Source organism: Leptonotus elevatus, chromosome 10 (assembly GCF_054856555.1).
Source record: "Leptonotus elevatus isolate MCC_2025b chromosome 10, RoL_Lele_1.0, whole genome shotgun sequence".
Lineage (NCBI taxonomy): Eukaryota > Metazoa > Chordata > Actinopteri > Syngnathiformes > Syngnathidae > Leptonotus > Leptonotus elevatus.
This window is the reverse complement of record NC_141248.1, coordinates 7136667-7153171: the sequence shown is the minus strand read 5'-3', so window position 1 is coordinate 7153171 and position 16505 is coordinate 7136667. Positions and strand designations below refer to the sequence as shown.

Genomic DNA, 16505 nt, shown 5'->3' with positions numbered 1-16505 from the left:
CGCAGGAGTTAAGTTCCAAAAAATACCCGCAATAAATGAAATCCGCGAAGTAGTTAGCTTTATCTTTACATTTATTATAAATGTTTTAAGGCTCTAAAACCCCTCACCACAGTTTATACACTTTTCTCATAAAGGTATTTACATTTTCTCACGTTTCTCTCTTGTTGAAACATTCTCAATGTTCAAACCATCATAAATGTTATAAAATGGGTACATTACTGTAAAAAAAAAAAAATATGCATGCAAAAGTATAGAAGCCCCCCAATTTTTTTTTAACAAAACAGCGAGGCCGTGAAAAGTGAACCGAGTTATAGCGAGGGAACACTGTATCTGAATGAATACTTTGTGACTATATAAAACTGAACTATAGTTAAATGTAGGGATAGGAGAGTACCAATAACAGGTATCGGTATTGAGCCGATATATCAAGGTTTTTGACTCGCGGCGGTGGCTGCCCCCTTGTGGCTGTTTTATGATCAGGAACTAGAAATTAGAATAATAGAAAATTGCCATTAGTTTCATGTACTTTAAAGGAAAATTCTAAATTGGGACATGTAGGTCTTCAAATGATCTGTAATTACTAGTGGTAACGGGACTCGGTATCGGTGACTACTCAAGGGTTGAGCACTGGTATCGGTCAGAAAAAAAGCGGTATCAAACATCCCTTGTGAAATGTTAAAAAGGCTCGCTATAAACGTGCCGTATTACACCGCAGCACACAAAACAGTCACCACATTAAACAGCATCACTAGTGGCTCAGTGTGGTGGCTGTCCATGGTGCTGAAAGTTAACCAAGAAGACTGCATGCTAAAGGAAACGCAATAGTATGTTGCAACAGTTCATGTCGATCTAGTGTCGTGTTTCCCAACCTTTATTGAGCCAAGGCACACCACCAAACAAAAACGTTACACCAAGTATGAACACTGAAATAACCATGATTTCGTTTCAATTTACTCCGTGCTGGACCTTCCTATTCTATTCGAATAGACCCACAGGCCCGCTCTACAAATCTTGTAGATTGTAGACCCGCTTCAAAGTGGAGATTCATTTCAAGTTTTTTTCCATATTATTTAATTTGGGTCCCATTATTTTTGTTTGTATAATTTATATTCTGCTTTATAGTTTGATAATAATGATTGTTTGGTGTATAGTACGCACTATACACATATTTTAGCATTATTCCAAATCCACCAAAGTGTGTGTGTATTTCCACCCAAAGCAATCATTAAAGCAGCTACTAAGTGGTCTCTTCCTAATTCCACACAGTCCTCCACTGTGTCAGGGTGCAGAGATGGAGTAGGACAGAATGGACGTCAAGGACAGGTCAGTGTCAGCAGAGTCAACTGCTTTGTTGTACATGCACAGTTTATCTCATTGAGATTCTCTTTGCTGACAGGCTCGTTTTGCCTTATTCATCAATGCGTATTTTTAAACGCTTTTCTGTAAGCTCGACTAATGTCAGGGACGGTCTGAGGGAAGATAATAAAAGCTGTTTTTGCAGGTGTGGATGTGTGTGTGGACACCGCGGTCGGGTAGTCATTCTCTTACACATTTTTTTAATTAGTAATTAAAGATGCATTTGATTATATATCCTTCTGCATCATCAAGACAGATCTAAAACCCAACTGGGGTCATGAGGCATCTCTGAGTCATCATGAAGTGCACAAATGCTCATTACTCCACACCCAAACAATATCGTATTAATGATTATTCCAACTTGACCTCTATCATAGGTGTAATGAAATACCAATAACATAAGCCCTTCATAAAGCACTTCAGACTAAATGACTCTCTTGGCGGCCTCATTAAAGATCTAGTCTTTATATTGATATAAGAATTGTGCCGGAAACGAAATATATTGTTTGAGGAATCTATATTTTGAGGACTGCCAGTAGGTGGAGCTCTCATATAATTGGGGATGAAAAAGATGCATCCTCGCACCTGCAGGGTTTTTATCGCTCATCAGAGGCTAGTTGGATGTTATGGCCTTTCTAGTGCACACATGCATATCGACTAATGGTCCAGTGAGATGGAACAGGTGGGAAACACATGCATCCGCACATGCACACACACACACACACAGAGCCAAGTGCACTCTGTCGCCCAAAAGTGGCCAAACAAGCTACGAGAGGCTCGTTAATGAGTCCTGTAGAAATGCTGAGCCGTTGAATTAGAGCCCAGTGCTGCTTTCTCCAAAAATCCTAAAGCATTTTGTGCACATGCAATGTGTATTTTAGGCCACTGAAAACTCTTACCAGTGTTCCACAATTCAGTTTTCAGTATAACTGAAAGGTGATTTGAAAATGGAGGCACTTTAATTGTTTTTTTGTGTGTGTTTTTTTTTTTTTGAGTAATGACCAATCACGGTTCACCTGTTTTCTGAGCATGGGCATGTGACGTTCACAAGCTGAGCCGTGATTGGTCATTACTTGAGCCCTGAGCAACTGTGATGTCATTTTCAGTCAACGAGCAAGTGACAAAATGGCTGCCCCCTGAGATGGATAAAAATGGCTGAATTTTGCGGCTTCACTCATATTTCACAAACACAATATTCATCAAAAAGCCATGTTTAGACTATTGGGGCTGCAAAGAACATATTATTGTTGTAAAAACCTATTATTATTGTTATTATTAGAGGTGTTAAACTATTAAAGTTTTTAATCAGATTAATCACATCTTATAATTTTGATTAATCTTTAATTAAAAGGCTTTTTATCAACATTTTTTGCCTGCGAAAAAAACACACCTGTTGTGTGTTAATTCTTTCGACATTTAATGTTATGAGGACATCTTCAAAAAAAAATTGATCCACTGCAACGCTCATCCTCCTCTTTTTCTAATCAGTTAATTACTTGCATAATTTAAAATGGGAACAAAATGACCCCGAAAGTTTGACATTGACAAATATTCTGAATGTCATAGGCAAACATTTATTAAATGCTCTACTTTAATGTATGCAGTTATGTTTATTTCTCAAACACAACTTGTGCTACCTTTAACGTAATCATCTGCTATCAAGATAAAGGATCATCTGTGGCTAAAATGAACAGTGCAATTTATCTGTTAATTAATTAATTAGTTAACGCTTTAACTTTGACAGCACTAATTATTATTCTTTCATTAACAGAGCGGTACCAATAATGTTGTCCACATGTGTATGTACTGGGTGAGCGAGATTCAGTAATTATTTTTTGACTTGATATTGACACAATTTTTGTCGTAATGGTAATAGCGTCACCATTAAAAACAATGACAAATACAACCGTTCTTTTTTATTTTATTTATTTTTTTTATGATTTTTTTAAAACTATAAACAAATAATACCTCTACTAACAAAGCCCTTTTGGGTTTAGTTTAACCCATTTCCCATAGCACACATGCCATTATGCCAATAATTAACTGAAACCATTGAAAGTGTGCCAAAAAACAAAGACAACACCAAAAGGTGCAGGAATACCACATTAAAGCAGATTTAGTTTCATACTGGATACAAAAAAAGACACCCATCAATGTAGCTGCTAGAATAAAGAAAACAGATGACAAAAGATTTAGTTCATCGTGCTAATCAGCGTGACCATACAAATATTAGACAAAACATAATGAATTAAACAAGAACATGACAAACACAACACAGAATCTTTTAAGAATAAAAGACGGGAAGTGAGAGAAACGGAACCAAAGTGACAAGGACACCTTGTTAAAAATACACTACGTCTGGTCTCTCCACCCTCATTAAAGAACAAATAAGGAGAGACTACTCGATTACTTCAATTGATCAAAACAGCACAAACTATACGTGAAAGCTTTCTAACGTGTTGTCTACTAAAAGTCTTTTGGAATTAATCACATCTCAGATCACATCACATCTTAGAGTGCGTATACTACTAATTAACCTAACTTAAAAGGTTTAAGAGATAGCCAGCTAGTCAGATAGCTTGAGTCTTAATCATCTGGGCACTAGAGTGTAAAGTGCACAGCATTTCCTCCCATAAACGTAAGTCTACTTCTGAGAATGTACCCGTGAGTGAGCTATTAACATAATAACCACTCCCACACCGAGTTTCTCGACGTGGCTGCCAAACATAATGCGGAATTGCGTTAGCAGAGATTAGCATTGGTTAACACCTTTATCAGCATTAGCTTCCAAATATAAAGTTAATGCTTGTACAACAAGGTTTGGTACAACTGTCTCTGTGCCACATGGCAACACTTAAGAAGCTAGCTACTAGGCTAAGGCTATTTAGTTGTTTGAGGAGAGTACACCTTCACATTTGGTTAAAAATAAAATCTAAAAGGGCGAGTGAGAAAAATGCTTGGAACAAGAGCACAAAGTGTAGCAACTTCGCAGTGAGGAAAGAAAACTTTCTCAAGAAAGGTTCAATACAAAGTTCACACGATGTTGAGAACATATTTTTCAGTGCTCTTGATTCAGTGTTGGCTACAAAATGGCCTCATCCACCTCCATGCATCATTAGTCCTCATTCAGCAACCTGCTCACAATTCTCCAGTGGATTTGCTGGCTTGCTCCGGGAGCTTGGATGCTCTGCTGCGAGTTAACATAACTCTCATAGACAATGCAGCCCCCCGGGCCCGTTTCATGGATGCAGACTCGCAGCAATATTCTCCAGGTGGAATCCAAAGACACTAATAGAGCCAGGTTGTGGGAACTCATCCCCTACAGACAGCGCAGGCCAAGCAGTCCTGCATAGAGTTGGCATCAGCAGTGCGGACAGTCAGGCAAAGAGCCACATCACATTAAGCCACACTGGACCGTTGGAGCATGGGGCTCGGGGGTGGGGGGGGATTGAGACATTCGGGGTTAATGAAAGACAGCAGTTGTTTTTGCCAGGCCGGCCGCTGCTTACAAAAGAGTGCAATCTTGCCAGCTGTGGAACCAGGATGCGTCTTGAGGATTTCAGCGATATTTAACATATCAAGTCATTATAATTAACAGTCTCTTACGACAAAACAATATGGATGGCAACTCTTAAAAAACAAAAAAAAAGGATGAAAATAGAAGCTTTGTACTAAAATGTCAAATGTGTCAGCCTCTTTTTGTTTAGTCCTTCACATAGTGGAGATGATGTACTCTTTGCAAGTTTGCTTAAAAACAAACTCTTGCAATTTACAAAAAATGGCACACAAACGGCAGTACGGTGGCTGACTGGTTAGCACGTCCGCCTTGCAGTGCGGAGGACGTGAGATCGAGTCCGGGCTTCGGCCTTCCTGGGTGGAGTTTGCATGTTCTCCCCGTGCTTGCGTGGGTTTTCTCCGGGTACTCCGGTTTCCTCCCACATTCCAAAGACATGCATGGCAGGTTAATTGAACACTCCGAATTGTCCATAAGTGTGTTTGTGAGTGTGGATGGTTGTTCGTCTCTGTGTGCCCTGCGATTGGCTGGCAACCAGTTCAGGGTGTACCCCGCCTACTGCCCGAAGCCAGCTGGGATAGGCTCCAGCAACCCCTGCGACCCTTGTGAGGACAAGCGGTACAGAAAATGGATGGATGGCACACACACAAGATGTACATATCTAAAAAAAACAAGCTGTTTTTTATTTATGAACAATATGTATAAATGTCCTTGGTTTATTTATAAAAAAAAAACATACATATTGTATAGATAATTTTTTCGCACTGAAGTGGTACCAATTATTTTGCCCCATATGCCACACAATTTAAAGAAACACTGCACACTACTAACTTTTAAGAACAATACCTGAACTGCCAAGGGATTCCTAGAACATATCTCTTAGTCCACTCCAAAAGAAAATTTCACCTCACTTTGCTGCCCGGATATTTGTACTTTTTTTTTTGTGTTATGTGTTTAAAAAAAAAAAATTATAATCACTTTTCCTTACAGCCATTAGCTTTGAAACAGGTGAATGTTAATCAGGAGCTTATCCTCTACTAAGTACTTGCGGCTATTGGCATGTGAACAGTTTTTCAGCTTTGTTTAAAAAAAACAATCAGGTATTATATGATATTGTTATGATTATATTATACTTAAAAATGTGATGTTACAAAACAAATAAACAAACAAACTGGATTATATAGAGAAACACTAATGAGAATTTTGGATACTCCATCCGAAACTGCCTGAGAAAATGTTGTTGGCAATTTTGTTAGCGCTTTTTTTTTTAAGGCAGAAGACACAGCTATACAGATCCATGATTGTGAGTGCACTGTATCCTTTCAGCAGCAAACTCGAACTTATAACTGGAAAATGACTTAATTTAATAGGACCAGTAACTGAACTACTTCTAAATTTGAGTTGTAACTTTTGAGCTTTAATTTTAAAGAAAGACTAGTTCAAGACTTTCCTCTATTATTAATAATATTTGTGTGAGGTGCTAAGTAAGTGAATTGCTGTGTAGTGTGCTTTGTAAGCTCTCTGCAACCTTAGACAAATCTAACAGCGTTAACATTTTGTTAGTCGTTTGTTTCATTTATTTATTCATTTATTTTTAAAAACACCTATGAAAGGTGATAAAGCAGTTAGGGATTTTTCATGATTTTGGGGCAGCCCCAACTGTATCACATTAGAATTGATCCGCCTGTCTCCTGAGCCGATCTCCACATTCAGAACGAAAGCGAGAGGCAACAAAAAGTGGAAGAAAATATTTTACTGCTGAAAATTAATGAGGCATTATTTAGACAAAGAGTGTTACTATTTTAGTTGTAAAAAGTTTCTTTGCATATTGAGAAAAGCTCTTTCAGTGAAATGTATCAATATTAGTAGTTGTCAGGTGGATCTTAGGAGATGTGGGTGTCACAAATGTCACAATATCTACCCCCCGCCCACAACACGCTTTTTTAAAATACCTGCACCCAACAGGGTTGCAGGCCGTGTCAAAAGCAGTGTCAAAAGCAGAGGGCCGTGAGAAAATGGATGGCGGGCCACATAGAGCTGAAATTTGGACACCACTGCTGTAGCCTATATTATGTTCGTGAGAAAAAGAGCGGTTCAAAGTCATTTTGATATTTAGCCTCTCCCTAGTATTTATTGAGTGGAATTTGCTTACAAAAATGAAATAGATAGAAACCCTCAACTCAATTCAACTCATCTTCATTTAAAATGCACAAAGTCATCTTACGCTGGCATGATTAACACAACGCAAGTGGAATCCTTCTTGTAAGCCTGTCGAAAGCATCATGTGGAGGAAGCACGTGTGCTCAGAGGAGGAGCGGCTGAGGGAGGTTATTGCCGGAGAACGCTCATAACAATAATTGGCATTCAGTAACGTCTGGGGAAACGATAACTAGGCTAAACCCCATGTACCCCCCATCTCCTCAATATAAGAGAAACGGCTTCACCTGTTAATTAGAACTTTAATATTCTAATTAAACACCGCTGTGGTGGATGAGGATTAGCTGAAATGTGAGAGGAAGCAATAGAGAGGATATAAAGGTGTTTAAGCGGAATTCATTGTTGACACAAGATGTGTGCGGTATAGCTGCCTTTTCACTGTATAGATTCAGCCAGACACCTGGCATTGTTCTTATGTTAATTGCTCTGTGTTGGCAAAGCGCGAGAATATGTGTCTGTGTTAACGAGCTTAACAGCAGGTGGGCGAACTCTCAGTTGGGTCACACCTTTGGTGGGGCTCTCATATCACAGGAAGGTGGGACCCAGTTTGGCTGGATATGTTTAGAGGTTTCCCTTGCCTCACATCCGCTTGCTGTTGCTTCTGCAAAATGAGACCGGCAACACAGCGCTGGCCCATGTTCACTCAACTCTGATAGTGTTCGTATTGTCATCAGCATGCCAACTTGAGATGAGATGATTTGTAATTACATTCTGTACATTCCAGCTGAAACTTTTCTGAACATGCCTACTTTATACTGTTAAATCCAGCTTTCATTTGAAAAGTGTTGGCTCACTGGGTTTAATGCTGAGAGGGACCAGTGGGCCTTCTCAGAATATAAACATTATGAGATACAATCAATACTGCTTTTATGTCTGCTGTAAAAACCAACCAAGTAAGTTATGAGATGAAATTACAGTCATTACGACGGCATACAAAGTTAAATGTTTCCATGGATTTGCCGTCCAGATTTTCTTTTCAGCTTCTTGCAGCAAGAGAAATTCTGCTTTGCACTTGTACCCTCAACAACCTGCAACGCATGAACATGGATGAACCCCGAGTGACCTCCCTCATTAGAGAGTGAGGTGGAAGTGGGACATCTTGTGCTATGGTGGGATTGGTGTGTGGGGTTAAGGATAACCATAGCTGTTAGAAAAATACACCAGCTGCAGATGAGAGAGAAAAAAAACACGACGGTGAAATCCTAAAGACTACATGAGCAAAGATAGCAATAGATTATATCTTTATAGTTTGCCTTGTCCTTACGTCTGAGAAAAGAAGACAGTCATTTGTACACATACTATAAGTTAACCATCATTTGGCTATTTCATGTTGCTGAGTTTTCTTTTCTGTAAAGAGACCAAATTGAAAAATACAGAATAGTCTGGCATTTTTAGCGGATAAATTAATCAATAGTTTAAAGCAGGTGGCAAGTCGGCACCCCAAAATGGGCCGAGATTCATTATGTGTGGCACAGACAAGAAGCAAAAAACAGACGGGCTCCTTGGTTTATGTTTTTTTAGTCATATAACTCGGACTTTGTGTTCGTGTAGATTAGTGATTTCGATGAAAATATGTGTGAGCGGAATGCTGTCATTAGTTGAAAATATGTTAATATGTAACTTGCCATTTATGTGGAAAAGAACATTTTACCAGGCATGCATCAGAAAGGTAATGCTACATTTATGCGTGCATGGAACATATTGTATTAAGTAGTCTACGTGATCAGCGATCAATGAGTTTGAAAAAACTTATAGCCAATCACCAATTCAATCAGAAGATGGAGCAAAAATATCTATTTAAACAACATTTACAGTTGAACGCCGCCAATCGCGGGGTTGAGGGACTGGCACACACAATTAACGAAAACCCATGCTAATTGACGTCAACTGAAATTCATGGAGAGAAAAAGGATATCATTCAGCAAAAAAAACTGATAAACATTAACTCTAACATGTAATGTATTATTTTGTGGAGCCGATCTATGACGTCATTGATCGATCAGGCAACATGACAGTCGATCACCAATTTTGCATAAAATGCTAAATATCGACCGACGGATCAAATTGCTCTAAATGAACCAATATTATCCTTGAATCGAACCAGCAACCCCGAATTGTGATACGAATCAAATCGTTAAAATTAGTCGTTTCGCCCTGACTTACGAGTGCATCAATTTACCATTTTTTCATGTTACAAGCCATCGCTTGGTCGATTCTTCCGTGCAAAAAAAAATAAAAAAAGAATACCAACGTGCTTCAGATATGCTGCTGCCCCCGTAATTAAACAAATAAAATCAATAAAACATAATAATAATATATTATTAAATAAAATCGGGTGACTTTGGGCTTCATTAAAACAGTTTTAAGTCTTAACACTTTATTCTGGTTTTATAATGCATTTTACAAAACCATCAAACGTAAAAGTGCTGGTGTCATTTTGGGGGCTGGAAAGGATTAAGCGCATTTGAATTGATTTCAATGTGGAAAACCAGATTTTATATCGAAGTAAATGGAGTGACAAGCTTGGTCACGGTAAATGATCACACACACCTCTCTATCCAGGCCCGCCGCAACTGTAACAATGTCTCCAGTCTCGCTGTTGATGGTGAACATGTTGGGGATGGGGCTGTGGGGCGTCTGCGAGAGGATGCGGTAGCGAACCATGCCGTTAGCTGTGGTGGAGTCATCTGAGTCGCCGGCTGTCACTTGCATAACAGAAGAGCCTACGGAGAGAAAAGATAATGTTTTAAACGGCTAAAATAAGCACTTTGAGAACATCAAAAAGTGTGAAGACAAGCAGCTGGCATTCGTTGAAGTACAAAGAAAAATCGGAACTAAGTAGGTTCTCTGCTTTAAGGCGTCAATAATGAATTTTGGCAAAATATTAAAGGGGAGAACATTTATTTATAACCGCTGCAACAAGTCAATCAGACTTTGTAAATTGCTGTAACATACTGTGTTATCTGGCAGCAACTTTTCGACTGTGATCTATTATGAAGAGCAGCAAAAGAAAACCTGTCATATCAGCTTTGATTTCAAACTGTGCTCTTTTGTCTTTTGTTTATAGCCTTAATGGTAGTACACAGTTCCCACCTCTACAAAGTCCAACTATGACGTCTACAGTACTGCTGATTTGATCATGGTATCATTAGAATAGGTTTAGGGGGAGTGGTGGTGGGGGGGGGGGTTTGGATCTGGATGTGTGTGTCCCACATCTTTCTGCGAGACGCCATTTATTTCCGTGGCCTTCCTAAGGGCGTTTATTGATCAACATGTGTTTGTCAGCTGGACGCTCCGCTTCGACCAGGCAATTAGAGACACTTTGTGCTGGAACAAGGAGAGATCTCTGGCAGGTTTCTGGGAAAATGTCGCTTTTCATCAGGCAGCAGGTTGTTGCTACTGCTGAGATAAAATAACAGGCTTGCTGGAGGGGGGCAAAGTAAAGATACTTGAGGGAGGTGAGAGTGTAAGCAAGGGAAATGCTGCATTTGATTGGAAAAAAAAAACTGAAAAGGAGAATTTGATCATGTTGAATACCTTGTAAATTGGCTTCACGTGTATCACAGTCAGAGTTTGGTCCGCATTGCCGGCAGTAAGTCGGATTCGTTCTCAGTGAGGGACTCCGCCAAGGCTGCCCTTTGTCACAGATTCTGTTCATAACTTTTATGGACAGAATTTCTAGATTCAGCCGAGGCGTTGAGGGGGTTCGGTTTGGTGGCCTCAACATTGTATCTCTGCTTTTTGCAGATGATGTGGTGCTGTTGGCTTCATCAAGCCGTGATTTCCAACTCTCACTAGAACAGTTCGCAGTTGAATGTGAAGCGGTTGAAATGAGGATCAGCACCTCCAAATCCGAGACCATGGTCCTCAGTCTGGAAAGGGTGGAGTGCCCTCTCCGGGTCGGGGATGAGATCCTGCCCCAAGTGGAGGAGTTTAAGTATCTTGGGGTCTTGTTCACGATGGAGCAGGAGACCGACAGCCAGATCGGTGCAGCGTCTGCAGTGATGCGGACTCTGTATTGGTACGTTGTGGTGAAGGAGCTGAGCCAAAAGGCAAAGCTCTCCATTTACCGGCCCATGTGCATTCCTACCCTCACCTATGGTCACGAGCTGTGGGTCGTGACCGAAAGAACAAGATCCCGGATACAAGCGGCCGAAATGAGTTTCCTCCGCAGGGTATCCGGCCTCTCCCTTAGAGAAAGGGTGAGCAGCTCGGTCATCCGGGAGGGACTCAGGGTTGTTTCGCTACTCCTTTACTGCTCGGCGCACACGGACATGTCGCGGGCTTCGCGCGCGCGGTGACGTCATCGTCCCACACGGAACCGATAAGGGAATCGTTAGCAAAAACGGCAAACGATGCCAAGGAATTGAAACACTGGGAGTCGGTTCTTAACAATCTTTTCGATTCCCATCCCTAGTCTTGAAAGGGATTGTGTTTGACCTTTTGGAGAGGATATCTCAGAGGTGGGCATTCCATTAGTACTGACGGACTGTCCGTCTGTTCTTCACTGACGGACACCCGTTTTGTTGACGATTGACGGACTGACAAAATGCCCACCTCTGTATTTCGGTTCTAAAATAGTGGTGACAAAGCGATGACCGAAGCGTGTTTAAAATATATTGACAGAGTGACGATTACAGTTTGGTACGGCTTGAAAAAAACGACTGAGTGACGATCAATGGAGGGTGCCCAGGGCGCTGACAAATGACGGACCAGCAACATTTTGTAAAGTGCCCACTTCTGATAAATATGAATGCATTTTCAATGAATATTTCTACATAATGTGTTTGTCAAGACTGTCAAAGTCACTGACAAGTGAGCAGATACAGCTGCCCCCATAACTGGCGGTTGATGGCACAATAATTCCCGTGACAACATAATTGTGGCCAAGAATTCCATTTCAAACATCATTAAGTTACAAAGCAGAGTTTGTTATATACAGAAAGGAAAAGTTGATGGTTCAAAGAATCAAAGGCCTATATTTTCTTTAAAATATTATCATCCTCTTCACATTTTGGCCTTACACCTTTCATTATAATAAGAAGGCTCCATGGTAGTCCCATCTCATATCCAAAAATGACCGCCATGCCCAAAAGGGTTAATCTCTGAGCCTGTTTAATTCCTCTTTAATTTGAATACTAATACCGAATCCTAATTGCTTTTTCACCAAAATCACTGGAGCTGAACATTTTACTGGTGGCAAATGCAAATATTATTGGTCATTTTGCCCATGTGACCCGATATAATCCGTAAGCTATATGAGCCGCTTCACCATCTTCAGCCAGAATCAACTTCTGCCTCCCAATTAGATTTGAAAATAAGAGGAAGAAGGCTGGATATCAACATTCAGATAGGAACGGTACGAAATTGCCAAGCAGAAAAAGAAAGTGAAGAAGGGCAGGAAAAAAAGTACAGTGGAAATCCACAAAGTGAGCAGCGATGGATGGCATGAGAGTACAATAACTCTTATCAGTGTAGAGGAGATTGGGGTGGAAGTGGAGGTTGAGGAGGAAAGGAAGTTAGGCAAAAAGGCGGAAACAGTGAATCTTGTGGGAAACAATAAGGCGACACAATATAGTTCATACGGTCTCTAATGGAGCCGACTGCTCTCTGAGGACAAAAGGAAAGTAACTTTGGAAAAGCAGCCAATATGAAATATAAGGTCACTGACAGCCCTTCCTACATGAATGCAAAGGTCAGATTAAATCCACGAAGGCATTTTTGAAAGAGTCTTGATGCCTGTTAGTGCACAGTGGTCATGTCTGTTCCTCTCAGACGACACAAGTGCGAATGCAGGCGTCAGTGTATAGGGTTTGGCAACAAGACGAAAGACAACCTACTTCAAACTTGATGAGAATGCTTGAGTGTCAGATGTATATAAAAAGATGGTAGAGCTAGAATTTGCTAAGAAAAATACTTACTTACTAATACGTTACTTCCTTGATTATGGTTCATTGAAACTAAAATCGAACCTAAGGTTCTGCCTCTACACCCTGACGCTGATCGGTTGAATACCTCAATTAACTTGACGTCTGACAAGATGGATTTACATGATTGCATACTTTTACAAGGTTAAATAACTTTGGCAAAAAGTCATACTATTGTAGGCTTTGAATCCATTGTTTGAATTGTTTTCCATTCCAATCAGTTCTTGATTTGTAATATGTAACAACTGATTACAAAACAGCAGTTCTTCCAACTGCATCAGAGAAGATTACAGTGTGTGTGTCTAATATTTTGCAGCCACAAAATACATGTAAATGCCAAAATCTGAATATTGAATTTCAATCATTAAAAAAATCATATACGCTAAGCTTTCTTGTTACATTTTGATGGACAAACACGTTTTGGACTGAAAGAAAGCAGGGAACTAAGGCCCCGTGCACACGAAAGCCAGTTTCAACGTATCCTCACAAGTTTCTTAACGTTCAGGTCGTTCGTCCACACGTTGGCGCGGTTTTGATAGATATTGTCCAAAATAAATTTGCAAATGTCTTGCCATAGCTTGCGAGCATAAGTACATTTCCAAAACAGATGCACAAGAGTCTCTGATTGGGAGCCACAGAAGGAGCAGTTCAGATCCATATCATAACCAAATTTAACAAAAAAGGATTTCACAGGAAAACAGTGATGAATATGCAAGATATTCCTCCAGTGGTGATGTAATGGTCGCAGCTCGATGACGACGCATTGTCGCAGATTGATGACATATGCGCTAATTCTCACGTGACTGCGGACAGTTTGTCAACAACAATCGCGGAGTCGTTTTGCTAAGCCTCCTTAGCTTGCTTATGCTTTTGCAGCAAAATATTTTTGCTTCTATATTCCCACGTTCAACAAGCGGTGTTGTACTTGAATCACCCGCCATTGTCACTTCTCCTGTGTTTGTCTTTGTCAAGTTGTTTCGATACACGCAAAGACATGTTTCTTCTGCAGATTGCAATAAAGTAAGGGGGAAAAAAAGTGCTCATCTTCTTCGCTGATTCTTCTTCTACACTTTCCGTTAACTCCCTGTGTAATATTTATAATATTTATGTCTAATATTTTTGAAAAAAAAGTGAATTGATGTGAAGTGGAACATAAACGCACAGATGGGCACAGAAATCTATCAGTTTGGCAGGTTAAAAAAGTATTTTGGAGCCACGCGCACAGGTTTGGTAGTGTTGTGGTGATATGACAAAAAAAGAGCCGGCTCAAATGGATCTCTGCTGATGGTTTGCTTCCTTCACAGTGTAACATCTGGTGACGGTAATGCTTCCCTGTAGATCTCTTTGGTGGCTTTCATGCTACATTACCTTGGGAGATGTGCTGCAGTGCTTCACTGAACCTTTGATAAGTGTGTCTGCAGATGCAGAACCCAGGGATGCTGCTGTACGTGTGTATGCGCTCCTTTACTTGGCAAGGGCTTGAAGAACAGAACATTACAGAATATAATTGATTTTAAACGTTGTGGAGAATTAGCACATGCGGCAAGAATGAACCCAATGAATGTTGGACTAAAATGAAAACATAGGAATGTATTTTCTGTTCTTGGTGCTGGAGTCACAACAGAATCATTCAGATGGAATCAAATGCGATTCAGAGAAACTGCCAGATATTTACATGCAAGTACAGCTCGGTTTGGGAAACTTGCTTTGATTTTCTTTCAAGAACAAAAAAAGGAATGGCATTGTCAGACAAACATGGTGTGCTCAAGTAAACTGGGAACTCATGTGAGGATGTGTCAATTGGGAGAGCAGCTGTTTGAGACTACATGGGACGTTTCTTTGGTTAAGTATTAATGTCAGAGTTGTGCTCTGAACAAAATTCCCCAAAATGTTTGGGTGCCATTTTAAAGACTTTGGCCCGTTTCTCACTGAGCCGTGAAGGTTTGCAAGTGTTTGCGAAGTTAACAAATGTTGTTTTTTTGTCAGGGTTCGCTCAAGGTCGCAAAGATGTTTAATGTTAAAAATTTCTTGCAAACAAACAAAAAAAAATGCTTGAGACCATTAAAACCGTTGGCCAACGTCTTTGTGACCTTGAACACACCCTGATGAAAAATTCACATTCGCTAAATTTGCAAACACTCGCAAACCTACACCGCTCAGTGAGATTCTTTTATCCGTGTAGGCTTTTCATGTTAATAGAAAACAATGACTACACTTGACTATTTATTATAATTATTGTGTACATTAAGTCCTTAGTATAATATTTGTATGAAATTCATGTAGTAAATAGGCATTTTATTTTATTTTGCAGTATCAATTTAGGGGTCATTCTCAATTCAGTTCAAAATTGGGAGTGGGAGTGGGAGTGGGAGTGGGAGTGGGAGTGGGAGGAGGGGTGGAGTGGCGCCATGCACGAGCGTGACACAGAGGCTGCAGTTACGCTTTAGGCCAGAGGTGGCAGTTGTGAGCAAAAACGTGACAACCTCTGCAATTGACTTAAAACTCGCCCACATGACCTGGTAAACCAATCAAGAGGCAAGACGTCAGCACGCATGTTTTGCTGCGGACAAACAAAGCAATCCGGCTCCCGGTGGTGCATTAAACGCTGTAGTCACGGGTTGTGTAAGAGTGATAACCGTTATCCTGATCGACTGGAAGGAGGTGTCCGGCAGACATTGTCCGGTTGATTCTCTTCCCTAAACCCTCAAACAACTACGAAAAATGTCTGCGCTGGATCAAACTATAGCTCCGGGTAGCTAACCTTCCGCGCTAACATTTGGTCGAAGTGAGTGAGGCGACTGTTGTTTTTATGTGTGTGTATTTGTCATTTTTCTACGCGACGTGCCGACGCCACAGGGGTTAGGCGTGGGTCACATTTGGCTGATGTCGGACTGGTGTATCTAGGCCTTAAAGTTTACATACACCAGTGGTTCTCAACCACAGTCCTCAAGTCCAGCCAGTTTTCCATGTCTCTAACAGCTAATCAGCTAATCAGCGAGCTCTGCATGAAGCCTGATAACGATCCTCGGGTTTGTTGGCTGAGAGAGACATGGACTCGAGGACTGGGGCTGAGAAACAGTGACATACACTATGTCAATCTGTTGACCGAAATGTAGTTGCATAAAAAGAAACATTGCCCATTTGTGTCAAATATGATCATTTTATGATAATGTGATTAACTGTAAAAGCTCATTTAGAATGCATCTTATTATTGATGTAATTTTGTAGTGTACAGCGTTCTGGACACCAACTGAACTGAAGCGAACCTTAACTGAGTTCATTATTAGTGTGGAAGACAGGGTAGGCACTAAATCAGGGTAGGCACTAAATCACAGCTGATCTAATTTCTTCAATCTTTTTAACCTTCTTCATTAAAATTAATCAATTCAAGAAGCAACAACGCAAATCGGGTTTCCTTTTACATCAAACAGTTAACACCTGATTCCGTAAGAACAGATAGGAGCAACTAGAAAATACCTCCTGTTAATTTG

The 16505-nt window shown here is 40.4% G+C and overlaps 1 protein-coding gene across 2 annotated transcripts in view; it reads right to left on the bottom strand.

The window, feature by feature from the left end:
* Nucleotides 1-16505, bottom strand: part of cdh4 (cadherin 4, type 1, R-cadherin (retinal)) — a 204914-nt gene that overhangs the window by 23094 nt on the left and 165315 nt on the right. For both annotated transcript variants that reach the window (XM_086086866.1, XM_086086867.1), the window contains exon 7: nucleotides 9638-9810. In XM_086086866.1, the coding sequence (XP_085942992.1) occupies nucleotides 9638-9810 (173 nt within the window). The remainder of the gene's footprint in view (nucleotides 1-9637; nucleotides 9811-16505) is intronic.